The 27,948-nt window shown below is 42.8% G+C and overlaps 1 protein-coding gene across 1 annotated transcript; it reads right to left on the bottom strand.

Moving 5' to 3' along the window:
- Positions 1 to 17,111: 17,111 nt before the first annotated feature.
- NEK2 (NIMA related kinase 2) lies at positions 17,112 to 23,941 on the bottom strand. Its single transcript, XM_085542918.1, has 9 exons — positions 23,810 to 23,941; positions 23,512 to 23,729; positions 22,541 to 22,778; positions 21,802 to 21,884; positions 21,444 to 21,570; positions 20,558 to 20,777; positions 19,550 to 19,604; positions 19,386 to 19,456; positions 17,112 to 17,563 (listed from the first exon to the last, which is right to left on the bottom strand). Exons 1-9 carry the CDS (start codon positions 23,903 to 23,905, stop codon positions 17,340 to 17,342), a joined length of 1,332 nt encoding a protein of 443 aa, XP_085399044.1. The 5' UTR covers positions 23,906 to 23,941; the 3' UTR covers positions 17,112 to 17,339.
- Positions 23,942 to 27,948: the final 4,007 nt, after the last annotated feature.

Genomic DNA, 27,948 nt, shown 5'->3' on the forward strand with positions numbered 1-27,948 from the left:
CACGGACACGCCCCCCAGCCCGCGCCCCATTGGCCGCCGCCCCCCGCCTCGCCCGCCATTGGCCCGAGCGCCCTCGCGACGGCCGGCCCCTCCCCGGCGGCACGGCCCGGCGGCGGGCGGGGGGGCGGGGCTCGGAGTGACGGCGGCCGCCATTGGCGGAGCGCGGCGGCTGCTCCAATGCGGAACCGCCCCGCGGCCAGCGGGACTCGTGCAAAAGGTGCCGCTGCTTCACACGGCACCCACGGCGCCAGAGCGGGGCGGGGCGGGGCCACCCCTGAGGGACGGCGCGATGCGATGCGCCTGAACGGGCCGGGGGAGTGGGGGCTGAAGGGCTCCTGGCCCGGGCTGAGGGGACGTGGACCCTCAGTTCCATCCCGCTTCTGAAAGTGCTGAGCAAATAATGCGATGAGCCATAGCTGTAAGTATCACAGTTATGTGGTTTGTAGGTACAGCGTGCACAATCACATACATGCCCAGGGAGGTGGTGGAGTCTCCTTCTCTGGAGATATTTAAGACCCGCCTGGACGCCTACCTGTGTGACGTGGTGTAGGGAGCCTGCTTTGGCAGGGGGGTTGGACTCGATGATCTCTAGAGGTCCCTTCCAACCCCTGCGATTCTGTGATACATAACTATTCATAGTTATATAACTTCTGATCATTAATTGCTTAAATATTCCGTCAGAAGGAGGAAGTAATTGCGCTTGAGGTGGTTTTGGAAAGCTGTAGTTTAACAGAAGCATTCAAACACTTATAAATCAGCCCGTAGATTTCCATTGAATTTGTGGTCAAGGAAAGAAAAAGGATAGAACCTCTTTGGAGACTTCTGGAAACATGACAAAAATGCCATCACAAAAATGACCGAATGGCCGAGTTGACTCCTTCCTTTACTGGCAGCGTTCCAGGAGGGCCAGCAGATACGGCAGCAAGGAGCAGGGACCAAGAACGTTCCTTGCACAGGTGGACAATGAAAAGCAAGGCGACAAGTAGCCATCGCTGCTTGTAATGTGGAGGTGTAGCTTCATGTCTGCAGTGCACGCAGGCAGTGTGAGATCTGGTGGTTGGGAAAGATGTAGCAGGAATACAAGAGCCTATTGCTATGCCTGGAAGTTCCAGAAGGATCTTGATGTGGGGGCTGTGCAATGGTCTTTCACAGCTGGAGCAGACTCAGCACAGTTCCATCAAATCCATGTGTGCCTACCATGCTGCTCTGATCTTTGCATGCCACTGGCTCTTATTCACTTACACTGCAGAGTATGTACAGGGCATGACAGGCATTCCTGTACTGACCCATGACTATGAACCCTATTTTCTGAGATTGTTCTTATCAAAATCTAGGTCTGCTCTGTTTTCGTTTTAGCTTAGGAAACCATATGGCATGTTTTAATGACTACCAGTACTTCAAGAGTGCTGCAAGGGAGTCAGCAATCAGATCACTGTAACGTTTTCCTCATCTACTTGGCTTCCCTTGTGCCATAGTATCATTTAATAAGGTGGTGTAGGTAATTGGGAAGCTGACCGTCAATTACACGATTACAGTGCAACATGCTCTTGTCCTGTGCTCCTCACCCTCACACATGGTCATTAGTTAATGAGATAGACTTGCCAAATGTAGGGTATATGGGTCAAGGAAACCAGCACAACTTAAACCTCCTTTACTTCATTGGGGTTAACTTTTTATAGGGATTGGTGTTAATCCTGTGGAATTTGTGTAGCTAGGAAGAGCGAGGAGTTTAATGTCCCTCATTTACTAGACTTGAGAATTACTGAAACCAAGTCTTCGTTGGTTCCCCTCAGCTGTCATCATAGTTTTCACAATGACTGGAACTACTGGGTCTCCTCTTCTCTGTGAAATCATCTGGAAATCAATATCAGCACCATTCTTACCAATAAAACTTGACTGACCTCAAACATGAACTGTATAAAGACCTTTGTTGGCATTCTTAGTATGTGAACAAAGCCTAGATGAATTTGGGATCCTTTTAATATTTTTTTTTTTTTGCCATGAGGCCTCCTAATCTGCTCAAATATCCCATGAAACTGGTCAGTCTTCTGCTGTTCTCCCCTTATGGGACAGCAAGATCTGATCCTGCCCTTGTCCAGGAATAGCTTTTCTTGCTATTATACCTGGCTGAATACTGAATTCTTCCTCGGGCAAAAGTCCACAACGTAGGGACTGTATTTCTCAAGAAACAGGAAGGATATGATCATTTGCCAGGCTGGAAGGGATGATGGTTACTCTAGCCTTCTAGTGCTCCCACTGAATAGGGCCGGGCATCCAGATTTGCTCTAGGGGGCCCAGTAGCTACTGTTATCTTCACTCACTTGAAATGCAGGAACTTGCATTAACAGTCCCCAGCTGTATCCTGGTCTTGCTGCTGGACATGGTGAACGCAGACGCTTCCTTAGCCCCAGAATCTTTCTCATGAACCAGTGGGCCCTACACAACCTTTCCTGAGCTTCTCTGTTGTTTTACCATGCATCAGCATCCACAAGGAACAGGGATTGTCCTAAATTTAGGACTGTCCATGTGGCAGCATTATAAATGTTAAGATTAATAGGAAGGTGACTGATAAAGGTACCTAGTTAAATCTTAAGAATGTGTGCTTACAGGAGAACATTTTGTTCTTTCTTACGTGTTAGAGGAGAATACTATATCTTCAAAGTAGGGAGGACTGAGGTTTTTTTATTTTGTTTTGCTTTGTGGGTATTTTTTTTTAGGCTTCCAGGCATTGTGACTAACCTGATTCTTCCCCAGGCTCTGTTTCCGTTCCACACGTGTGGAATGAACAGTTTCCAAGGCTGCTTGCTTACTGAAAATGCTCCATGTTTTGAGGGGAGAAGTGACTCTGAATCTCTAGTGAGTTGCCTCGTACCACCTCGGATCTGGGTGACAAGATAGGAAAAAGCAAGACTGAGCTGCTTCGTGTTGCCTGTTCTGAGGCAAAAATTTCTGTACTGCATGCTGCTTTACTCTCAGACTGCTGAGCACTGTGGGAAGAATAGGACTTTGGTTGGGAGATTCACTGTTACTCAGCATGTTTGCTGAGTAAATAAAGTCATTACCTTTTCCTTTGAATCTGTGCAAATTTTGTGTGGGGAGAGAGGTCAGCCACAAAGGGCTCTTCGCTACATGCCTTTCCACTTGGAAAAGACGAAGCCTTGTCTATGGCCTTCTAATGCAGTCACATACCACAGAGCGTGCTGCCTCTGTTTAATACCTAACATTTCCTTTCTGCACAGTCATCAGACCTGTCTGCTTTTAATAAAGGCTTGTGGGACTCTGACAAACATGACTCCATCTGTCTGTTCCACTTCAAGGCTGTCAGTGTTCATTTTAGGCTGTGTTTCTTGCAGGCAATGTCTCTCTGTTAGCTGTCCTTGCAAGGTTTCTTCAAATTAGATTCAGTCAGCAGCACGGAAGAGAACAAAAACATTCACTGTTTATGTATGTTAACAAGTCTATTCCCTGTAATGAGAAACAATACAAACGAAAAGTATTATTGATCATGTAGCCTGTGTCATATTTGTGGTTGTATTCCGATTCGGGAAATCAACATTATCAAGAAAAGGACTTAAACATGTATTTGCAGTTCATTAAGAGGCCTTCTTTGAGTAAAATCAAGTTAAGCACGTGTTGTAATGCTTTCACTTGTGGCCCATGAAGAAAGACTGTATCTGTAAAGGGAGACAAAGAGAATCTTGCTCTATAAAGAGGTTTGTTTTTCCACTTGCTTACTGTAAAACCTGGCAGAACTCCAGACACATGAAGGAGGTCAGGACATCACCTTCTATATCTGTGAACCTTAAAAAGCAAATGAAGAAGTGAAAATTTTCCAGATTTTTTTTCTCCCTACTAAAGAAATGGGTTTAAAACTATGACTATCTCATGTCCAGTTTTGATCTTTCCTTTGTAGGTTAGTTGTTTTGCTTTCTCACTGTCAGTCCATTATTTGATCCAGTAGCACTTGGCAGTCTGCGATTGCTTCATAATGTCTGCCACAATTAACTGCACAGCTGATCTCTAACTTTTTAATGAACATGCATTTTGTTTTGGTGCAATTGGAGAGCATTTCCTGGCAGTTTTGGTTACCACTTGCTCTGCCTATGATACAATCAGTATTCTCTTAAAATTCACAGGTAGGCAAGCAAAACTGTTGCTCTAATCAGCTGTAAAGTTAACAGACTTCATGGATTTAGAGCTAATAATTTATTCAGCCAGCGTTCAAATTGATCCTACTAGAAAATTCATCAGCGTATTAATCGTTAAAGGAAAAAAAAAAGAATCAGGAATAAGTGTGGTGTTTCTATTCCAGACAGCCAGTGGTGGTTCTATTCCAGACAAGATGGCTCTATTCCAGACAAAGCAGCTCCCTGCTGGAAAGATATGGAATAATGATTCAACAGGAGTAGGAAAATTCTGTAGATATGGGATATTATGGAATGAGAGAAATGTCTTTACAGCTGATTGGCCGGTAACATTTCTTATTATTACTGAAATAAATTATCCTTCATGATATTTTTAATAAATTGTATTGTTAAACTCTGTCTTTCATTATCTTTAGAAACAACATGAGATCTCTACCTGTAATCTAAGCATGATCTGAATCTATACACTCTTTGTTAATATAATCAAAGCATTTGTTATTGGTATTGTTTCAAACATCAATAATCATTCTATTCTCTTAAGTAGTCAGAGTCTGAGTGTGTGTGGCTCTACACTGTTCTGACCAACTGTGAGACAAGTGAGCACCTCTTAAGTCTCTAGAGGTTCCTATAAGAACCGTAAATATTGTAGGGAAATAATAAATGTGAATGTTCCAGCATTTTAAAAGTTAGCTTTAAACAAGGACAGTTTTGAATCCTTTGAGACTTCAAACCTCTTCTGTGTTATGCTACCAAAGAAGAAATGCATGTGCAAGAAATACACATTTTGCCCTGACCAAAGGAGCCATGCTGATACACCTCAGTATCTGCTAGGAGTCTAGTGACATCAGGGGAACACTGCAGCAGTATTTTGTTTCAATCTCAGGGACTGAACTAGCCAATGTAAGAACTTAGTGCAAGAACATTAGTGGCTCAAAAGAGGAAAATCCCCAGGCAAACTGGAATGAAAGCCATCACTTTAGTTCTGTGTATAAGAGATCTTAAAAGATGGTTCCTGGAAGAGCCATGGGCACAGGATATGGCACATCCTATTTCTGCTCTTTCAGACAGGCCTGCCAAACAGCCTGATAGCACAGGAGTTATAGGACATGCTTAGGCATGGGGACTCCTGTGTAATGATCACAGGCTTCCTGTGACCCAGAAACAGCAGGTCTGGTCTTGAGGGCAGCCTCAGGCTCATCCTGGGCAGGCAATCCAGGTACATCTTGTGTTTCCAGTCAGCTTACCTACCCACACAGATCTGCTCTTCTTGGTGCCACAGCTCATGTCAGGCCAGAACGGCATCCATCCATCGTGATGACAGTCTTTTCCTTTAAGTAGATGTGTTCCCCATTTTACCATTTATTTGTTAGGTATTAATTGTATCAGCTTGATATGGACAGATTTCATCACACAGATGGATATATCCATGGAAAAAACACCAATTATTTTGCCACTTGTAGACCTCTTTCAACTCAGGATACTTTGTGATTTCATGATTCTATGATTGTTTAAAATTTCCTTTCCCTAAAGGTGACGTGACTTAGATTATGCTGCGATCCTGACTCTGAGATGTTCTGGACACTGTTCATCACTTCAAGCACCAAACTTGAAGGTCTGTGCTATGTCTCACCACCTTTTTTCTTTTCAACAGTCAGATACATTTGTTGTTTGTCAAATCATATTCCAAGACAGTGAGTATAAACATGCTGACTTTATGTTAATAAAATCTATCTATTTTCATGACTGCCTTTCATGGAGGCCATTACAGGTTCAACTTAAGACAATTTAACAAACTAATAAATAAATAAAAGCTGGTGCCAGAAAGGGCAGGCATGTTTCCTAGCTGGAAATCACATTACTGTTCCCAACCAGTCCTCAGATCTAGCAGTGCTAGATGTCCCATGAGGGGCATCAGTTCTGCCTGCTAGTACAACCAAAACCAAATTCTTTTCCTTCAACAAGTACAGCAAGCTAATCCTATTTGCTTAGGGCTACAGGGCAGCTAGAGCTGACACTGAGGAACATGTGATTAGGGCAGGAAAAAGTGTGTGACCATAAACTGGATACATCCCATAGTTCTTTATGCTGATTGTGAAACCACAGTCTCAAACTGACAATAAGGGAGGGACTCATGCCTGGGAATTGGTCGCTGATGCAAATATCTTCATATCATGAGTCTCCCTGTAGAGTCAGTGGAGATCTAATAAACTCTGTCGGTGGAGACTACAGTGTAATTTATCTCCTCCAAGAATTTTATGTATTTGTTCAGATACATTCTACCCTTACAGTGCTCATTTCTGTCTGTGACTATGAAGAAAACCTAGTGTGAACAGCTCAGATTAAATCAGCATCTAATGAGGTGAGCCTTCAAGTGCTGGTTCTGTGTGCTATAGGACAAGATTTTTTGTTATTCTTATTCATACATTAAAGTGTGAGTTAAGTGAATTATTTAATGAAATAAACTGAATAATGTCAGTAGGAAGAGTAGTAGCCAGTGGCCCTTCCTGCTAACAGTAATGCTCATACCAATATACTTGGAATGTGATGTTCAAAACTGTGTCTCCAAGCCAAAATTCACATGCACAGGGGAAGTGTTTTGATATAATAAGTCCTGGGCAACTATTGTTCCCTTGGAAGCAAACAGGAGTGGTGGCTACTTTTGGAAAGCAGGGCATTTGTGAATGTGATTAAGCATGGAAAAGTCTAACTTCAGGCATTTTTCACCAAAAAAAACCCATCATCTAAATTTCTTACAAGCAAGTTCTGTGCAGTTCATTATGAATGGTTGTTTGTACATAGCAACTGTGAACATGGCTTCTTGGAAGCTTTATTTGCATTCAGCTGTTTTGTATTTACCCAGATGTTTTTGTCTTAACGTTTGGAAGAATGAATTTCGCATCAGCATGGGTGCATTAAATGCTGTGTCCCAGTATCCTCGGAGCCAATGGAGAGGACCCATTTCTATCACTGCTGAGATGGCAAAGCAGTTAGTGTAGCTGTCCCACAAAGGGTTCATCCATCAAGTTTCCAAGAAGGCCATCTCTCTTATCAACTAACGATGCATACCATCTGGTTAGTTAACAGTGGGGTAAAGGTCTTTTTCCTGCTGTATGTCAAGCTGTTATGCAAAAAACTGCTGTATGTAATCTATATAGAACCTTAGAATTGCATACAGTACCAACTGGAGTTCTAGGAATATGCTTATTTATTCTTTTATTAGCCTCCTATATTGGACATACTTTGTGCCTTTGATAATTAGATAAACCAAAGCCTATGTCTTCATTGGAAATTTCCATGCAGGAAGATATTCTTGTGAGAAAAGGACTAAGTAGAAAAAGCAAAAATATGTACTTATTTGATAAGCAGCATCACAGCATACCGATGTTGTTAATGCACTGATGTTTGCGTTTTGTATCACTATATTGAGATAAAATCACTGTCAGTGCTATCAAATACATATGTACTTATGCTGGCTGTTAAAAATCAATGAATTCCTAGATCTTCATCCAGCTGGTCTTCTGAACTTCTGTTCTTGTTGATTATGAGAGCTAACAACTTTGTGTCTAATCCTAAAAGGGAAAAAAGGTTTTCCATGTGATATTTTATATTTCTGGAGGTTTAACTGCAGCCTATGAGCACACGGAAATACAGCTGATACTGTTCGTGTTTGTGTTTCCCCAAGGAGTCTCAATAGGCTGGGCTGACATAGACCTCCATGGGAGGCAAGCACAGGGGTGAAATGATCTCCAGGTCACTCTGTATAAGTGAACATGGAATCAGTTGTGTATGTGCATGGCTTCCCCTGGAATGTTCACAGTAGTGCAGACAGTGTATAAGCTGGGAAGTGTTACAGGGGGGAGTGGAGGAGCTGCCTGATTTCTGTTATTACAATTAACCACCATCATATTTAATGGCTTCCTGGCATTGGCTCTGGCCTGAGTTGGCAACTGGGGCATCTGCGTCACTTCTGCAGTGCCACATGGCCCAGCAATTCCTACTGGGGTGTATAGCTTGGCTGAGTCTTCTCTTTGTTGATGTGAATCATCATGCCCCACATGCCATAGTGTCTTCCTGACCTTCTTTGTCTCTCTGTCTCACTCGCTGTAACTGTGTCACAGCCTGTTTGTGCTGGCTGGTTTGATAATGCAGGTCCATGGGCCATATGTACCCCTCTCTGGCAAGCAGAACTCAACAGTTTGCATGTCACCTGATCCAGTCACAGGTAGAATAGCAAGTGTGGATCCCATATAGCTTTCAGTCTATGAAAAACCTCCCCGGGGCAGTCCAGGTGTCAGGACCACAGACAGAAAAGGGGGCTGAGGGTGGTTCTGTGTGTACTATCCTCAGCTCCAGGCAAGTGCTTCATCCTTCAGGATGCCCTGCCCCTGTCACAGAGCTGCAAGCTCAACGCAGGTGTCTTGTGTAACACTAAACACAGAGGCAGGCCAGTTTCATGTTCTGCATTATCTGTTCCACCCAGTGAGAGAACCCTGTGTGGATCTGTCCCTCTGGCCACCAGGATAGCGTGCCAAATGACCCTCCCACACAGCAAGCCAGCTAACCAGAGCAGCAGCACTCAGCCCAGCACCTCGACCTCAGAGCACTCCTGCACAGCTGTTTGTCTAGGATAGATGGAGCCTTCAGAGGGAGCGGTCAGCTCCAGCTTTTTCTTTCAAAACTCTTCCCACACAGCCTTTGGGTGTGCCTGAATGCCTTTATCTGTGAAGCCTGCTTGCAGCCTGCTGAAGCCACCAAGGAGGTAAAGCAGCTAATAATTAAACCTGCTTTTGCAGTTTTACTGCTGGAGAATGCTCCTGCAGCAAAGCACCAAGGAGAATACAATAGTCTTTACATCAAGAGATTGTTCAGGTACCCAAGGTAAATATTGGCCTGCATTAAATACGCTAATGTCTGTGCTGATATCTGCTTCTCCTGACAATTTAATTACATTCAGTTAGTTCTTAAAAATTCTCAGGGCCGTTACTTTTAAAATAAAATGGAGAAATAGTTGCATTTACAAGATGGCTTGGAACAAGTTCTGGTTTGGGAATTTTCAAATGACCGAGGCAAATGCACATAGGCATCTGTTTGCACGTAGTCTTGCAGACAGGGTAATCTTTCTGCTGTGTGTTGGTTAGAGGCATCGTAGTAGTGCACACACATGCACACACTCTAGGCAGATGCAATTCAAATGGAAAGTTAGGAGTAAGGATTCTTGGTTTCCAAAGACCTGGGAAGACACTATTGGTTTCCTGATGCTGGAGACTCATTTGTGGTCAAATTGTGCCACCCTGGGCTTCACTTGTTCCAGTAAAAAAAATAATGTGACTGAAAAATGCAAAAGAAATAATCCAAACAAACAAGACAGAGCAAAGGCAGCAAGAGGAAAAAAAAATGCAAAAGCAAGTAACAGGCAGTTAATTATTTCTGCTGAATCCAAAGGTCTTGTCTACTTCTGCCAACCTCACTTGATTTTTGGACAGTGGGGCATTTTGTGTAGATTTCTCTTCAGCTAAAAGGGCTTATTAATAAGGCATATTATTTGCAATCGACCTAAGGGTACTGCTTCATGAAAACATTCCTCTCCAGCAAATAATAAAACACTTGCTCGGTTTCAAGTCTGTCCTCAAATGTTCCTGCTGGATGGGCGTTAAACTCGCATGGCTTTATTCCACTGAATCATCCCCAGGGAGAGCAGCAGTGAGGGATGGTGAGGGAAAAGGGTTGGGAATGAATGAACACTCTAAATCAAAAACACAGGACTTTGTATGCAGCCCAGGCCGCAATTGAATCAGTGATTCCCCTGGGGCCAGGATTCCTCCCACATTTACAGTTGAAGGACAAAGCCTTGTAATCTTCCCCTAAGCTTTGTGATCTTCAGCATCTTTCCTTGGTTTGCAAACCTCTCAGTTTGATGTATGGCAGATACCCTCTGGAGCTGTGAGCACCCATACTTCCACCCCTCTGATGTCAGACAGACCTGAATGTTAGAAGGCTTAGCTTGGGAAGCTAAGGGAAAACCCTCAGCTTTTGTCCAGAGCTTTTAGTAGGATACTGAGATGGTAGTTTTTAGTAGGATGTGTTTTGCCAAAAAGAACCTGTACTTCACAGGTGCTCTAAAGGAAAGCTGGAGAAAAAATTATGCAATCTCAAAGGCAAGTTCTGAAGTTGTTGCTCCAATGCCGATCTTTAGGAGCTGTAGCATTGAAATAACCTCAATCTGTGACTCAGAGAATCTCACAACAAAGACTCCCGAATAAACTGTGCAGTAGCTTTTTGAAATCTGGCCAGCAGCGATAGGCAGGTTCCAGGTCACGGGGAAGCAGTCTCATTCCCCAGTACATCAGCCCTGCAGTCTGCTGTCCCTTGGCTGCCAGTGTGTTCTATCAAGAGCAACCACAATCACTCAGATCCACATATTGGGAATGTTTCAGCAGTAGGTAAATACAATTTTTTACATGGTCCAATGCAAAAGAAAAACCCTGAACTAATATGCTGCAGTGAGCAACAACATCAAGGGGTCAGGGGACTTTTTAGCTGCAATGATTATTGGCCTATGGTATCGCAAAAAATTCTCTCCAAAACTCATAGTGGAAGAAGCGATTATGAAATGATCGCACATTAAAACTTGCCTTTACTATATGCATCTTGAAAAAGCAGTGACATGGAAATCCTTCGCTTCCAACAATGCTGAATTAGGGTTAATGTCTCTACCATCCCAGACAATGACAGCAAAACCCTAAGGAGCTGTAAATAAACTGCTGTTGTTTAAATAGCCACTCCTGCTCCCATGCCAAAGGAAGATTCACTCAGACAAAATAAAAAGAGGGGAAAGGATATCAGATATTATGACTTGATACCTTCTCAGTAATGTGTGTAGAATAACTTAAAATTATCCTTCCTATTTTTGAAGTAACCACCTCCTAAAACAAAAGAAAGTGCCACAGATCTGAGCAGCCTCGATGAGAAGACAGAGCACGGAGTGCACACGGTGACAGCCTCACCCTGTGACAGTAGGAAGTCAGGCTATCAGGCTGTCAGTTTGAAGACTGGTATTAAATTAATTAAGACAATTAGAAGGGTGGATGTTGTCACAGAATGACCCAATAACTGTGAAAAGACAGTTGTTTTTTTTTCTCCTAGCTGCCTGCTTGAAACAAAAGGCTCTTTGCCAAGTGATGGAAGTCCCAAATAAGAGTTTCCCTAGAATAATTCACTGGTTGAAAAATGTATAGTGCTCTTTTCTTGCATTTTCTTTTTTAACTTATCAAGGGCAGGAAAGGACCTCAGCAGTAGCCAGGTTCCTAAACATGTCACATGCAGCAAGGAGCAGGTAGTGCTGACACTGGGTACATGCCCAGCTGCCAAGGCTGAAACACAGCAGGATGATTTACAGCATGATAAGGAGTTTAGTGTGGCACTAAAAAAAGAGAGCCGCTACCATTCCTCCGAGGCTGAGTCACCAGGGAGAATGAGCCTGTAAACTGGGGAAGTGGATAATTATTCTGTGTTTGGCCAATAAAAAGGAGGGTAGATGACAGAACTGTGTTTGTGTACAGTGAAAGTTGTCCTTACCATTGCGAAGATTTGATTTTATTCTCCGTTATTCTTGTTGAGGCTTCCAACTATAAGGGAACTATTGGCGATTTTACTGTAGGGTCCCTGGAAATATTTGTTCACAGCCTGGTTCTCTGAGATACTGGATTAGGAACAATGCTGACAGCATCTTTGGTAGTACATGTTTTTATGATAATAACAATAGCATAACTGAGGCACTGCAGATATGGCAGGCTGCTTGTATACACTGTAAATCACTGCAATAATTGCAGTAAGCTTTGGATAATTGCAATAAACTTAGAATTGATCCTTGTTGCAAGTGCTGTCTCACTGCCAGAAAGTGGCCTTGCAGCTGGAATCGAAACTGTAAGAAACAGGATTTAAAAAAAAGGTGGTGATTAGAACATCTGGTCAATTGAAGCCAGGCCCCAGGATTTTATGTAAGAAGCTCCTGCAGAGCCAGCCTTGAAAGCAAAACTCATGGTTACTGCCTGGCACAAACCCAGGGCTGAGTTCCCTGGCTGGGCTTTTCTGTTCAATTGAGCTCATTCCCTGGAGCACAAGCAGAACACCAGGCTTCCAAGACAGTGATTAACCCCGCTTCTTGCCAACAGTTAACTGTTTTGTTTGCACCCACAGCCATGCCAGCAGCAAGTGCAAATTAGCAGCAGTTACAAGACCAGTCTGCCATGGATTCGTTTAGTCAGAACGTGAGACAGCAAAATAAACAGGGAAAGAGGTTAAGAACATGCACAAATGAAGGCTGTGGTTGTTCCTTCACGAATTCCCTTTCAAGCTTCTGAAGTAAGGCTTGTAGGGCTCTGCCCGGACAAATTCCCTGTGCTTAGGCAGTGCAGGGTCCTGTTTTCGGTCCCTTAGTTAAAATCAGTAACAAGAACGAATAGTTTCATGGCCTTTCCCTATTTGAAAACATGTGGAGGTTCACTGGCTGTGGCTTTGCACAGAGGCAAAGTTCCACTGTGGACACCAGTCTAATTTTGAAACATCAAGTGTCAAAGCAGGGATTTGGTTTTGAGGAAAAGTGGGACATTTAGGGAAGGGAATTCTTGTGGCATCTTACACAGAGATTTAGTGACGTGCTTTTTGTCACTCACCTGAATTCATCACAGTGCTGATCTGTGCCCGTCGCATGAATGAGTGAATGAAACTGAATGAACGAACTAGACTGAATGAAAATAGATGATTGATACCTTACAGGTAGCTGGATCCATTCAGGTGCATCATATAGCAGCTCTTGTCTGATTACACTGGTGCCTCTAGAAACCAGCATGACGGTGAGGAGTTTCTCCTTGCTTTCAGTTCACCAGGAGAGAGAAACTCAAAATGTGCCCTAAAGATAAGACTATAATAATTCTTATAAAGCTAAGTTATTTTTTTCAATCAACGGAATACTTCCTTGATTGTATCATTTTCTTTAATGCTAATGCTTCCTCCTGCTTTTAGTTGCAACCACAAAGCACTTGCATCCAGCTCAAGCTAATTCTGTGATCGTTGCCATAGGAGGTATTTGCTTCACCTCCCACAAAATCATTATCTGTCATGATCTGCCACTTGCCCTGGCGGCTTTGTTTGTGTTATCATCCAAGCCCATATTATCCTTCCCCAGTGGCATCTAACGATTGATTAGTAGCAGTCAGAAAAGGCTTTAACTGGTAATTAGCTCTCAAGTCTGTCTGCGACTTTAACACCCATGTTTGTCAGGCATCTCTACTTCCTGGATGACCTAAACAGGTATCTAGCTCTGGGGTCACTGGAATATTCCCTGATGGTCTATGAAAAGCTGAGGGGTCAGGTATATAATATTACTTCTATTTGCAGTCGGATGAACAGAAAAAGCGTATTTGGTGTTCCACAGTACTACACACATCTCCAGAGAGGTCTGTCCAGACTTTCCAGAGGGCTGCTGATGTGACATCCTGTCAAGGAAAATCCGATTTCGTAGAAGCCAAGATTGAGAGCTCTACCTAAAGTGACTTGTCTTCACTTCTGTTAGGAAAGGTTGATGAATTGCTCCTGCTGTGTCTTTGGCAATGCTTAGTCCACAAAGAACAAACAAGTGTAAGTATTTACAAGTGTCTAATGCTAATGAAGTTGAAGTCCAGCCAAAGGTTCAGTGAATTTGAAGTAAAGCTTGTCATTGGCTTCCTGAGCTTCTGCTGTGTCCTTGAACTCAGACTGACATATAGGTGCAAAAAATTGTGTTATGCATAAGCTTCCTTCTGCTGACCTTACAAGAGCAGGACCTGCTGAAAGAGCTGATCAATCAGTTAAAAAAAAAAAATCAAGTTTAGCAGCTACCTTTGCAAATAAAAAAGTGTTTCAGATTTGTGTGACCAATGGGAAAAAATCATTAACTCCAGCCATGTGTTTGAGCACCTCTAAAGTACCTGCCATACTCCTCATCAGTCTGCATGCTGCAGTCCAAGTTTTATGACAAAAAAATGTGCATGAAAACTGATAGCAGAAACTGCGCTATTTATTATTAGTCACTGCATGTCATGTTCAGTGCTTGCTGTGTGAAGCACTAAACATCCGCTGACTATCTGTGTCTTGGATCTAATAGTTGAGAATGGGTGCAGCCTGGAAGCAAGATCCAAATGGCAGGAGTCCATTTTGCAGGATGCAGAGAACTGTTGTTTCCAATAAAACTTCATCCTTTTCTGGCAGCTGAGCCACAGAAGCTCGCTTTGTCTTCAAAAGAACTCAGATAAAGGCGTTGCTGCCTCACATACGGTAACTTCCCAGCATTGCTGATCTGCCTGAAAGTGAAATTAAATGACAAAGCGGTATGATGTGCTGCAGTTGGTCTGTGGAGCCTTTTAAAGTCGTAAAGGTTAATATTTACCTTCACCTAACTTTTCAAGTAAATATACAAATAAAACTCACTTATTTTACCTGATGTGGGTTATAATGTATACAGCTTTAATTATGCCAAAGTCTTCCATGGTGTTGGAATGGCTCTTTCAGCAGGTTCCCTGGGCAGGCTTCAGCTTCCTTTCACACCCAGAGCCACAGCTTTATGGCTCCTAGGATTCCTCTGGCTTCACACAAGTTACACAAGGAAAGAAAGGAACAGAGACTCAGCCCAAAGGCTGTCACTGCACCATCACTAGGACTGGCTGTATTTTGGACTATTCATGCTATGAACTGGGAAATGAATTATCAGCACACTAAGAAGGGCGTGCAAACACTGGGATGACGAGAGGTGAAAGTGAGGGGCGATGTCTATTTCGGGTGAGGACAGTAGTGTTAGCAAGGAGCTTCTCTGCATTGTACTTCTGGGTATCTGCAGGTAAATTCTCACAGTAAACAGCTGTGGGTCAGTTTGTGGCAGAGCACCACCTCCTGGTGAGAATCGGTGAGAACAAACGGGGAAAATGTGTATTTCCCCCTTGAAAAACATAGAATTAGTTGTTCCTGAAGATTTCTCCCTCTAGCTGTTCGATAATCTGTACTGCATTAAAGGATTTATTGATATTCTTGTTTAGGAATGAGATTCGTGGTCCTCTGCATTTAAGCCTGATTTCTTCCAAATGTGTTATATCTGGTAGAAGTGCAGACCTGTAAAGGATCCCAGCGCTGTCTCTGAGCTCCCCTCTGTGATAAACCTGATAAGGATGGAACCTAAGGCACAGGACGGTCTTGATTAAGATCACACACAAAGGCTCAAGATCAGGGATTTGGGCCACAGTTTTCAAAAGTGGTGCAACTTCCCTTCTGATCTATCCTTCATCTAAAGTGTCCTGTGTGCACAAAAAGTCTGTCATTTCAGAGATTGTATCATTTGAGTGCCCACAACTATAGACACTATTAGAATTCCTGATATCAGTACTATAAAGTAGTATCTCACAGTATCCAGCAGTGTACATTATTATTATTTGCACCAACAAGTACAAAAGCATCCGTAGCCTAAATATACCAGTATCTTTTCTGAAACAAGACACAAAGACATACTTCAATCAGATCCTAAATTTTATGTTAGGTAGTGTGTCAGTGGTCTATGGGCAGTTCCCAACAGTTACAGGGCAACAGCACCATCTTGAGGTCATTAGAGAATCAAATGAAAAGAGAAGCAGCGGGTATTCTGAAGATATCTTACTTCTAAATGCAGTAATTATTTCTTCTACTTACGCAGTCCAAGAGAAAAAAGCCAAGCCTTGTTATTAGTTTTGCCTTTTCAAAAGCAAAGTGCTTACAAGCATCAGCCAGTTAACGATAGACTTCCCTGTATCATTAATTACTCTTTTCTTGGTTGCTTTTACTTCCTCCTTTGACTACCTGTATTTTGCAGACAACAGTGACCAACAAAATACTTGCACCCCCCACTTTTTCATATTAGAAGTAAACTACTGCATACTCTACTCTTTGCTCTTTTATGGACTGTCTCTCAGCAGAGCTGCATTGCAGATTTTGCAGCTGAGGCACACAACAGAAAAATCTGCATATACAAGCACTGTGAAAAAGCATGGATTCATCCTTAAATTATGTGTGAGCATCTTAAACAGTACTTACAATAGAAAACATCTAGAATACCTCTTTAAATAGCAATATTGGCCCAACAAGACAACGCATGTTAATAAAATCAGCTGCTTTCTATCAATATGTTTTAAGCATTTCAACCCAGGCAAATGTTCATAGGTAATACATACCCAGCACTGGAGTTCCAAAGTATTCTTTTTTGTATTCATGAATCTGAGTTAGTTTATTAAATTTACACCACCTTAAGGCAATCAACAGCCACTCCAACAGAGGATTGTGAGAGGAAAGATGAAGGCTGAAAACTTCAAGAAAATAATTATTTGCTATTCAAAGTAGAGTGCCCCTCCCCAAAAGATAGGTGCCAATATCCTGGATGGTGCCCTGGCCCAGGAGAGAGACCCATGGGTTCAGTTTACAGCACATTTTTAAGGTAAACCAATGAAGATGTCTTCTTCAAATACACACCCTGAACCACATCTTTCAGGAGCTGACGAAATGCCATGCAGCTGTCCAGGCAGCAAGGACTATAAACTCATTTCAAAACCTGCCTGATGGATGCTTTCCAGTGCAGCCTGCTCTAGGGAACCTGCAGAAGGGTCAGACAGGATAATAACCACAGGTCCCTCCCAACACCTATAACTCCATAATTCAGTCTTTCTTCCACTTTAGTAGAGGAAGGAGATGTCAAAAAATCATTGTGCTCTTTTGAGAGCCAAAAAGCATTCACAAGCAGACAAAACCTCTCCACCTATGAACACTTTTATCAAGTACTGTGCATTATGTGCAACATGATTTTAACCCTGACTTCAAATGTCTGTACTTTTTTCAGCCAAGTCTTTCACACCAGATCTAGAAAAATCTGTGTTGCTATATTATTTTTTTTTTTGCAGAGAAACAGAACGTAGTAAATAAGGACAAGAAAAAAATATATATTTTTAATAACATAGCTCAGTTTGTTTGATATCAAAATGACCTGTTTTTGTGACATAACCTCTTAGGCCCTTAGAAAAAATAATTTCCATAAAGATTTAAAATATGTTTTCAGTAGGTTCCAGCTTAAAAGAGGAAGGCATAAGTACCATCCTATACATATAGCCATCTCTAAAAAGATAAATACTGTACACCTATGTTACAGATTCAGCGCATGCCCAAGATTTGCCTGCTCTTCAGTTGATAGTTCTTTTCCAGTTCACACAGTGCTTGAGCTCGTAGGTTCGCAGCATATAGGCGTCTTTTGAGATCAGAGCATTTCCCTTTCGGAAGGGGACAGTTCTCCACATTAACTGAAGGCAAACCATTCTCTTCACTCCCAAAGTGGACCTTCTTCTTTGTTGTAGAAAAGGGGAGCAGGAGTGCGTTATCTTAAGAAACAAACAGAATCTGAATTAGCACATCTCAGCATTTATTGCTTGGCTTATAACCTTTAATCCTGTCACCCGTTTTGTTAACTATGGATCCAAGTAATCTAATTAAATGCATCTCGGCCTATGGCAATAATTCTTTCTCATTTTGGGGGGAAAATTTGAAAATGAGCTTTTAAAATGATTGCAATAGAAGGGTATATGCACTGCAGCTTCTGAAGAGTGCTTAAGGAAATACCACTTTGAATGAAGAGAACTGTTTCTCTGCAGAAATAACATTAGAACATGCTCATGGAAACTAAGAAGTTTGGTACTCCATTTTAATGTGAAGTGAGCCACACAACCAACTTTGAGGAAGAATTAGGAATTAAGAATCTGTGTGAGACACAATCCGGTGATGAGAAAGAGCATTGAAGCAAACTAAAGAAAGTAGCAGCAGGTGATCTTGTTAATTTATTGCAAGAACAGGTGCAGGTGAATTTCAGACACAGTGTTACAAGAATGCTATTGAACGAATGGGAAGCACAGAAAATGTTGGTAGAGAAATGTCCAATGACATGGTCTAGGGCTGAAACTAGAGCAGGAGCTTGTGACTCTTGCAATATGTTTACTTCTCTGCACAGTCTGTTTACAGATGTTAGCTACACCAAGTGTCTTTGTTTTGATACTAACAGACAGTGTTTGAAAATTGAACGTAGCATGAAAGAGGGATAGAATGGGAAGAGAACAGAAGGAAGGGCTGAAACTTGTTTAGCTTTATGCTTCCACCAACAGCAGAAAGCTCAAAACAAGTTTAGTTTTTATTTAACTTTACATTCTTTAATGGATCAAATAGAAAATGTTGGGAAAAAGAGGATTCTTAGAGTAGATGGTATATTATAAACACTCAAATAGCACCAACTTCCAGGAATGTTTTACTTGTGTTCTTTCACACTATGATAACCATTTCTTGAGGGGAGCAACTTCAGTTTTATTTATATTAGAGGCAGTGATGCGTGCTTATCTTGCTTTCTCTGTCTAAAACTAAATAAAGATTTTTTTGCTTCATGTTAAAGGATATTCACATTTCTTTGTTCTAGTAGTACTACTTCAGATCTTGTGTTTAATAACCCCATCCGAGATTTTTTACTGTTGCTCTTCCTAACAGAATAGTATCAAGTATGTTGGTCACTTATACTATTAAAGTGCAATGAGCAGAAGACACAATAAGTTATTATAGGGAGGATTTGAATATTACCAAGGCCAAAGTGAGGCTCAAACACTTGTGAGCTAATAGATCCTACAAAACAGATGTAAGTAGTCAAGTATTATAGCACATTGTCAAACACATTTTTGGATCTTGTGAATTGAGCTGAACTAAATTAATAACACTTTGTATTCTGAGCCTAAGTGAGGCAGTGATCACAGCTGGATGACTTGCAACAAATATTAGCTCCCACTCTGAGGGCTTGAGAAGTTGAAACTAAAGATGAAGTAATTTTTATTGAAATTTACTATGTCAAAGATCCATAAAAAGGACAAGTAAAATAAGTACAGCTCTGAGGAGGTTTGGATTACAAGTCAACACTTATGCTAGTTCATCACAAGAATCTAATTAGCAACACAAAAAAACACAAGGCTGACAGTGGCCGCTCACACTGATAAGTGAGCATTGTTCACATCTTCCTGTAAAGCAGAAAATCAAGAGTCTCTTCCCAGGCAGAGATAATGGGGTTTTCTATTGCTACAATGGGACTACATACAGCACACTGATCGTGAGTATTCTTCTGGTCATACCAGCCTACATCTATGAATGCAAGTGGCTCCTCGTATGCCTGCATACCTGGACCATCTGCAGAAGATGATGTCCTCTGCTGTTTGTAGAGCCTGTAGTTCCTCATCAATTTTTCAGCTCTGTTTTGAAAAAAAAAAAAAGGAAGGTTTAAGCTTTTTTTTGTTGTAAAGCTGTAGAGCTTCTAATCTAGGCACTATAGGTCAATAAAATACCTAGCAAGTTTGTCCTCTGCCAGCCTCTCTCGAACACAGAGTTCCCGTTCTCTCTCTGGAAGTAGAAATAGGATAGCATGTAATGTTTGAAGGTAATATTAAAGTTAGAAGGATCATGCATGGTACATTTTCTTGTGGAAAAAAAATACAGTCGTAATAGCCTGCCAGATGTTCTTATCCTCTGCTGCTCTATCTCTAAACAAAGCAAGGTAACTGCTACGCAGATACAAGCTTCACAAATACATTAATAAAGCACCAAACAAGTGCTCTTAAGCATGTTGGTTGTTCTTCAGGAAAAAAAAGTAATATATGCCACAATGAAGCTACAGCAGATTTCTGTTCTGCACATTATCTCATGGCAAACATAATGCCAGGACTAAGTATTTAGATGCCAGTTGAAAAGTCAGCTCTCAACAGTAGCTGTTATTCAGGCTCAGAAAATCATAACTGTAGTTGAAACCTATATAGTAGAGCCTGCTACATATGTAAAGAAGCATTATATGTAGACAGGAAGTCCTAACACCTCAGCCACCTATATTGTTTCTCACGTAAGCTACCTGTAGAATGCAGCTTCTATGAAAGCAGCTGACTATTTACTCAAGTATATTTTACTCCAACATTAATATATAGCCTAAGGTGAGCATAAGGCTAGTGTTCATCTGCACAGAGTACATGGAGATCAGCCTACACTGTGCAGCACAGAGGAGTGTATTTGGACCCTGGTTTTCTGCATACTTTGCTAATCACTGCTCAATTTTAATAGTCTTCACAGACCAGGCTTACATTTCTGAACTGCCAAGTACATCTTAGCAACTGAAAAACAAGCTAGTATAGATTTTTTAAGGCCAAGCATTCTTGTTTTAGTCTTTGGATAGTACCAACTACAGGAGTGTGACAGCCTAGTGCATTGAAATGAGTTTTGAAAACAGTCTACATTTCCATCATCAGCACTTATTCTTTTGGATCAAAGTCCCATTGCCACCCCCTTCCCAAAGAGAAATTTCATACGCTCCAGTCGTTGCTCTCTGTCCTTAATGGCTTGCTCTCTTTCTTGTAATTGTTGCTCCTTCAGCTTCAGTTCATTCACCGGAGCATCCAAATGCTGCACCCTCTCTGGCTCTCCTGATCTCCGGCCTCTTTTGTCAGGATTTTTTCTCTGCTCTTCTGCCACTAAATCTGCTATCAAGGGATGCTGCAGAATATCTTCAACAGAAGGTCGGCAATAATCCTAAAGGAGAGAAGTTACCTATAACTCTCAGCTGTAATCAAGATAAAATTACCACAGATCCCCAAGTAAGATGCATCCCCAGGTGGAAACCAGCTGATGCGCTTTAGAGTGAAGGAGAAGCTGGTTAAAAGAAATAAATAAGCATGGAAAGGGCAACAGCTAAGGTCTGGCATGCTGTACTAATTTAACCAGACAAAAGCTGAGGTAGGAGACTGTTACCAGCCTTCAGCACCAGAAGCCACAAGTCTGGCTATCCCAGCACAGGTATCTATTCCTTTCAGAGCCTAAATGGGTGGGGAACTTGAAGAATCCACATCTGTTAGAGATTTAGGTTCGTTATACAGCTTGGTGGAACAATTTTAATCCTAAAGTTAGGCCTTGCTGAAGTACGTCATTAGATAATTCCAATAGGCCATACTGAGACACTATTTCACACCCTTTTAACCTAGAGTAATTCTTGAGCTGCTGATGCTGCTCACTCCCTTCTTTTTTCTTTTTAAGTATACTCAAAGCAGTGTTTCCCACCTTTCTACGCAGGTAATATTGCTGGTGACAAGATGATGGCAACCACTGCTGCAGATTAGTTTGTTTCATAAACTGAGGAGGAAACCCAGTACTTCAATACTAGCTCATATCATAGGCAGAAAATTAAGAACTGATTCTTACCTTTAAGTTCAGCATCTCTTTGAGAAGTTCATTCAACTGCTCTGAGTAACGATACGGTATTCGTCTGAACTTCCCCTCCCTTATTTTTTCTGCCAGCTCCTTCTGGTTGTAAGCTGTAAACGGAGGCCTGAAGAACAGTATTTTTCTTGAATTATCTCACTAGTTTTACAGGACTTATTTTCATTCAAGTGTCAGACTAAGAAATAAGCAAAGACTGCTTACTCACTGTCAAGGCAAGTACAGAAATAAAAACCTAGGACTCATCCCCAAATCCTTTAAGCTCCTCTTGATATGAAGAGTAATGATATGCACATTAACAGTTACGCTTCCACATTACTTAGCACTCTACTATACTTACGTGAGAGCACATAACTCATAAAGAAGACACCCTAGAGACCAGATGTCTGATTTCTCATTGTATGACATGTGGTTAATTTGCTCCTAAAAATAAATAAATAAATAAAAGAATAAAATCTTTATTAGTTTATTAACTAAGACTTTTCTCATATTACAGCACCACCCCCTCCTGTTCCAACCTGAACTTACCTCTGGTTTTTGGGGCTGCATCTGAGGAGCTTATTCATTAACATCCATAGCAATTCTTACTAGCAGTACCTTTAGTTATTGCAATAGCTAATAACTAAATAACTGTTGTAACAACTAGAGACTGAAATGCTGCATCAGTCCTCAACTGACACAACCCCATATTTCAGCCACATTATTATTTTCCCAACAAAAGAAAAAAAGCCAACCCATTGTATCAGGGAAATAACTCTTGCTCATTTCTAATACAAATTGAAACCCCACTCTCAGCAGGTAATTTAATAACCTCTTTACACTGACGCTACAAAACACTCTATCTTCCCTGTTCCTATTACAGCTCAACTTACCTCAATCATAGCTCCAGCGTACAGAACTAAGCTAACTTCCTGCAAAACAATCTTGTCTCTAGAACATACATACGCTTTATGAGGCACCTGCATTTAAGACATGCAGCTCCTCATTAAATCCTCCAAAGTATTAACAGACTCTGAAACCAGCACTAACAAAAAAAACAGACCTTGGAAGGAAGAAAAGGGAGATAACAGAGGTCTTACTGGAGACATATAGTACGGGGTCCCAACAACAGTTTTGGCAAAGCTGGTGTCATGATGCAGTATCCGAGCCAGCCCAAAATCTCCCAGTTTCACGTTCTGTTTGCCATCTAGGAAGACGTTGGCTGGCTTTAAGTCACGGTGCACAGTGACCCCACCATCGCTCCGCCTGTGGCACTCCTTCAAGGCCAGCGTCAGCTGGGTCAGCACTCTGAGAACAAAGCTTTCTTCCAGGTAGTGCCTGCAAAAGATGAAAGCATTAAGAATTGTTCACGTACACTATATGGCGTACTTCCATTTCACAGAACCACACAGAATCACAGAATGACCCGGGTTGGAAGGGACCTCAAGGATCATGTAGTTCCAACCCCCCTGCCTGGCAGGGCCACCAAACATACACCTTTACTAGATCAGGTTGCCCAGGGCCCCGTCCAACCTGGTCTTGAACACCTCCAAGGACGGGGCATCCACAACCTCCCTGGGCAGCCTGTTCCAGGGCCTAACCACTCTCCTAGTGAAGAACTTCCCCCTGACATCCAACCTAAATCTTCCCTCTTTTAACTTAAAACCATTTCCCCGTGTCCTGCTATTATCAGCCCTTTCAAAGAGTTTACTCCCCTCCTGGGAGTAAGTTCCCTTCAGGTATTGAAAGGCTGCAATGAGGTCACCCCGCAACCTTCCCTTCTCCAGGCTGAACAAACCCAACTCCCTCAGCCTGTCCTCATAGGGGAGGTGCTCCAGCCCCCTGATCATCTTCCTGTCCCTCCTCTGGACCCCTTCCAAAATCTCCATGTCTTTTTTGTACTGAGGGCTCCACACCTGGACACAGTACAACAGATGGGGCCTCACAAGAGCAGAGTAGAGAGGGACAATCACCTCCCTATCCCTGCCGACCACCCCTCTCCTGATGGAGCCCAGGATCCCATTTGCTTTCCATTTCATCTAATTCCCTGTGCTCTCCCCCTCCCGCTCACCTGTCCCTGGTGCACCTGGCGATGAGGCTGGCCAGGTCCCCCCCATCGCAGTACTCCATGACGATGTACAGCGTGGTGCTGCTCCGCTCGATGATGCGGTCGTAGTACCGGACGATATTGGGGTGCCGCAGCTCGCGGAGCAGATTCACCTCCGAAACCAGCATCTGCTTCTCCGCCTCCGTCATGGAGCCGTAGTCCAGCTCCTTCCATACCAGGATCTACAAAAGGGACAACAAAACGAGCAGCTCAAGGCAAGACAGGAGCCGGCAGAGCCCCCAGAGCACCGATGATAGCTCACCTTGCCGTCGGCCTTACGCCGCACCTTGCGGCACCGCCCGTAGGACCCGGCGCCGATGGTGAGCAGCACCTCGTAGTCCTCGGTCCGGCCGGGCATGGCAGCACCGCACCGGGAGCGGACCGCACCGACACCGTTTGAACGCGCCGCCACGCCCTCTCATTGGCCCGCCCCGATCCAGCGCCGAGCTCCCATTGGCTGCGCAGCCGTAAACAACGCCCGGTGGGTAACGGCCAAAGCGACCGGTGAGAGGCGGTGCGTGGAGATATCGCGAGAGATGGGTACCACAGAGCGCGGCTGTGGGCGGGAACGGGAGGTGCTCCTCAGAGCGACTGTCAGTGCTCACCTGTAACTAATGGAGCTGTACAGTGATTGTCAGTGCTCACCTGTAACTAATGGAGTTGTACAGTGACTGTCAGTGCTCACCTGTAACTAATGGAGCTGTACAGCGACTGTCAGTGCTCACCTGTAACTAATGGAGCTGTACAGTGACTGTCAGCGCTCACCTGTAACTAATGGAGCTGTACAGTGACTGTCAGTGCTCACCTGTAACTAATGGAGCTGTACAGTGAGTGTCAGTGCTCACCTGTAACTAATGGAGCTGTACAGTGAGTGTCAGTGCTCACCTGTAACTAATGGAGCTGTACAGTGTCAGTGCTCACCTGTAACTAATGGAGCTGTACAGTGTCAGTGCTCACCTGTAACTAATGGAGCTGTACAGTGACTGTCAGCGCTCACCTGTAACTAATGGAGCTGTACAGTGACTGTCAGTGCTCACCTGTAACTAATGGAGCTGTACAGTGACTGTCAGTGCTCACCTGTAACTAATGGAGCTGTACAGCGCTCACCTGCACTAATGGGCTTTGTCAGAAGGTCCAGGGGCCATAGATGCCACACTGTTGCTACTGATGAAATATTCTTACATTCTTACATTTAGACAAATCCTTTCCTTTCCTCACTGGGAGGCACAAAAGCTCCTGTTGTTTCCATTATAAAAATTCGATGGCTATCCGTAGTTACCTATTCATTACAGGAAAATAATGAGCAAGTGAGTGAACAACACACACTCCCAACTGCTTCATGTAGTGATGCCAGACATCCATGTTCGACATATTCAGATACTGAAGACTAAAATAATGGCCTATAATTCCAACGTGTTTCTTCATGTTATGTCATTAAATGTCAGGAAAAAAAGGACCAGAGAGTAAAATTTCCCAGTATTTTTCCTCTGTTGGTTTGGTTTGAGGGAAAACAACGCATTCATTGATGAGATCGTGCACAGCACATCTGCAGACAGGGCGGCTAAGGAACAACATTGAGAAGCATTAATTCAAGTGGTTTAAGCTGCGCCGCATTTCATTTTTGGTAATGCTGGAATTCAGTGCCAAGTCAGAAAGAAATGGACGCAGCAGGCGAGCTTCAATTAGGGAGTACATTGCAGCAGCTGTACTGTCACTGTTTGGCAAAACAGCCAGTAAAATAAGGAAAACATGGAAGCACAAGAAATGAAAACAAATCCAGCAAGCAGCAAGTTAAGCTTGTGTACGTAGCAGTGAAGAAAGGAAAAAAGCTGAGTGTGAGGATTAATGAGGAGGGGACTGAGGGAAGTAAAAAGGATGTACTTTTGTATTCAGGGAGAGTTGCATGTGAATTCGGTTATATCTAGATTTGCTTTATACATTTCTTAAAGGAGGATATTTAAACACATGGCTGGACATTTTGGAAGCGGATCATTTCCTAGCTCTGAATTTTGAAGTGAGAATAACAGCCCTATGTAGTATACGTGTCTCCATGTATACGCTGCTTTTCAAGATGCTCAGAAATCACCTTAGACATTGAAGTAAAATCACAAGTAGTGACTAATGTTTCTTCCACATCTTATCTGGGGTCCTTGCACCTGCAAAGTGTGATGCAATTCAGGCCTGCTCTGCACGGATCCAGTACTCTTCTGTACATTCAGGAGGTTGTAAGGCAGTAAGACAGCACTGATGCCAAATATTTATTGCCTTACAAGACACCCTGCCTGGAAAGACAGGAAGCAAAGCCTTTGAACGGAAGGCTTTATATACTTTGGAACTCTCTTCAATGACCCAATAGCTTCTGCAGAGTCTTGATAATTCAGCTTTTGAGCCTGGAGGACAGCCAGCCCCTGTCCAGCTTCATTCACACCGCATTTTGTTTGGCTGAAGCATGTACTGACTGACCACACTTTAAACTGACTGCCAGCAGAGGCTGAGTGCTACCCCTATTCTGATCTATTCTGTGTAGGCGAAAGCAGAGTTTAGCCCTCAGCTCTTATGCCTCTTGCATTTTACTTACCTAGTACCACAAGGAGAAACAAAACCAGCTTTTTTGTCTATTACAAGTAATGCTTTTTTCAGATTTTATTTTGGTACCAAAGGATACCAAACGATACCAAAGGAGTTGGGTTGTGTAACATAATGATGCCTGTGCCAAGAATATCAGTTATATCTGATGTAACTGACTTAAGACCAAAAGCCTTGTGGTTCGAGCAGATGAGGGGATAGGTAGAAACTTTTGGCAGAAGACAAATGTTCTGGTACCGTGTGATACACAACTCCCTGGTGTCCCTTACCACAAATTGCAAGAAACGAGTTGCCCAATTTTAAACAGAAAAGACATGAATTTAATTGCTTCTGTATATCTCTAACACCCAGTGTCTTAGGGGGAGCATTGGTATGTGTGTTTCTCAAAAACAATGCTAATAAAACCAAAACAGCTTACGTGGAATCATAGAATCCTTAGAGTTGGAAGGAACCTTTAAAGACCATCTAGTCCAGCTCTCCTGCACTGAACAGAGACATGAATGGTTCAGTCACGTTGCTCAGAGCCTAATCCTGCCTGGACTTGGGTGTCTCCAGGGATGGGGCATCCACCTCCTCTCCGGACAACCTGTTCCAGTGCCTCAGGACCGACTGGAAAACACTTTTTCCTTGTATCCAACCTAAATCTCTGCTTTGTAAGTCTGAGACCAAGTCCCCTTGTCTTATCATAACAGACTGCTGAAGAGTCTGTCTCCTTCTTTCTTGTGCAACAATCACGTATTGAAGGTCACTGAGACTTTCTGAATGTGGCATCTGAAGCCTGTGGTACCTCATTCAGATTTGGTGTGGCCAAAACTCAGAAACTCATATTTTGTTTTACTTTTGTTGGTTTAAGTATCACCTGAAGCTCAGCCTGAACCCTGGGAGCTCTGTAGTCAAAATACAAGTAGGGATGTAGTTTTGTGGATCACATTGATCTGTAATTTTTCTCTTTTTCTACTTGTAAACAGAAAGAAAGCTTTCCTTGTACCTGTATTGTTGGATACAACGTGTTTCTAAGAACCTGGCTGCTTTTGTCAAGTGTCAGAAACTCAGTGCTAAAATGGAAGGAAAGACAACATGCACGGGCTTTGACTTTCAAAATACGAGGGCGGCCACACAGGCTGCTGATTGTTTTAATCAGAAAACAGGGGAATTCTGCAGAAAATTGATGTAGAGTTTCGAGAGGAAAAAGAAGCAACCCTAATGTGGGTTTTTAATGTTAGCTAGAAACAACATTTTGTGGTCAGATGCACATTTACCTAATGAGATCATTCGATTCGCAGAATATTAATCTGAATAAAAACAGGGTTCTGGAGCTCATTCCCTCCTTGTCCTCAGGGAAGTCCCCACATGGTGTGATCCATGAAGGCAGTGGCTGTGTCTGGCTCTCTGGAGCTCATCCTTATCCACACACGAGTGCATGAAGTCCCTTCCTGGCTGCCAGCCTGAGAATCTGCTAATTCAATTTTTCAGTGCCTTCCAGCTTGTTCTCTGATCTTTTAAGTCCCGAGCATTCAGGCAGTTAATTTGTTCTCTGCTAGAGGTGGTTATTATATTAATTAGTCATACTCCGAAGATTTATATGGAACAGACTGGAGAACTTAACAGCCAGTAATTATAATGCCACCTCCTAGGGTGACCCTACAAACAATATCTTCACAGGCGTTGCTCACCGAGGAAAAAGTCATTCTCTCTCTGGCCACAGGGAGCCCCACAGCTACCGTTATGAGTCCTGGGGAGAAGACAAGGGGGAGAGCAAAAGCCACGGCCTCTAAGCTGCCTGCCCGGAGCCACAGGAGTTGCTGTATCCTTGAG

This window comes from Coturnix japonica, chromosome 3 (genome assembly GCF_054131305.1).
Source record: "Coturnix japonica strain WE chromosome 3, WE-NBRP24, whole genome shotgun sequence".
In the NCBI taxonomy this organism is placed as follows: domain Eukaryota; kingdom Metazoa; phylum Chordata; class Aves; order Galliformes; family Phasianidae; genus Coturnix; species Coturnix japonica.

Bases quoted from the DNA above. Each gene is read 5' to 3' on its own strand.
- NEK2 (XM_085542918.1), bottom strand. From the start codon at position 23,905: ATGCCCGGCCGGACCGAGGACTACGAGGTGCTGCTCACCATCGGCGCC. The intron at 21,571-21,801 runs GTAAGTATAGTA...ACTGTTCTTCAG, and splicing joins TATGAGTTATGTGCTCTCAC to GCCTCCGTTTACAGCTTACA. The intron at 19,605-20,557 runs GTATGAAATTTC...TTCTACTTCCAG, and splicing joins CAGAGAGCAACGACTGGAGC to AGAGAGAACGGGAACTCTGT.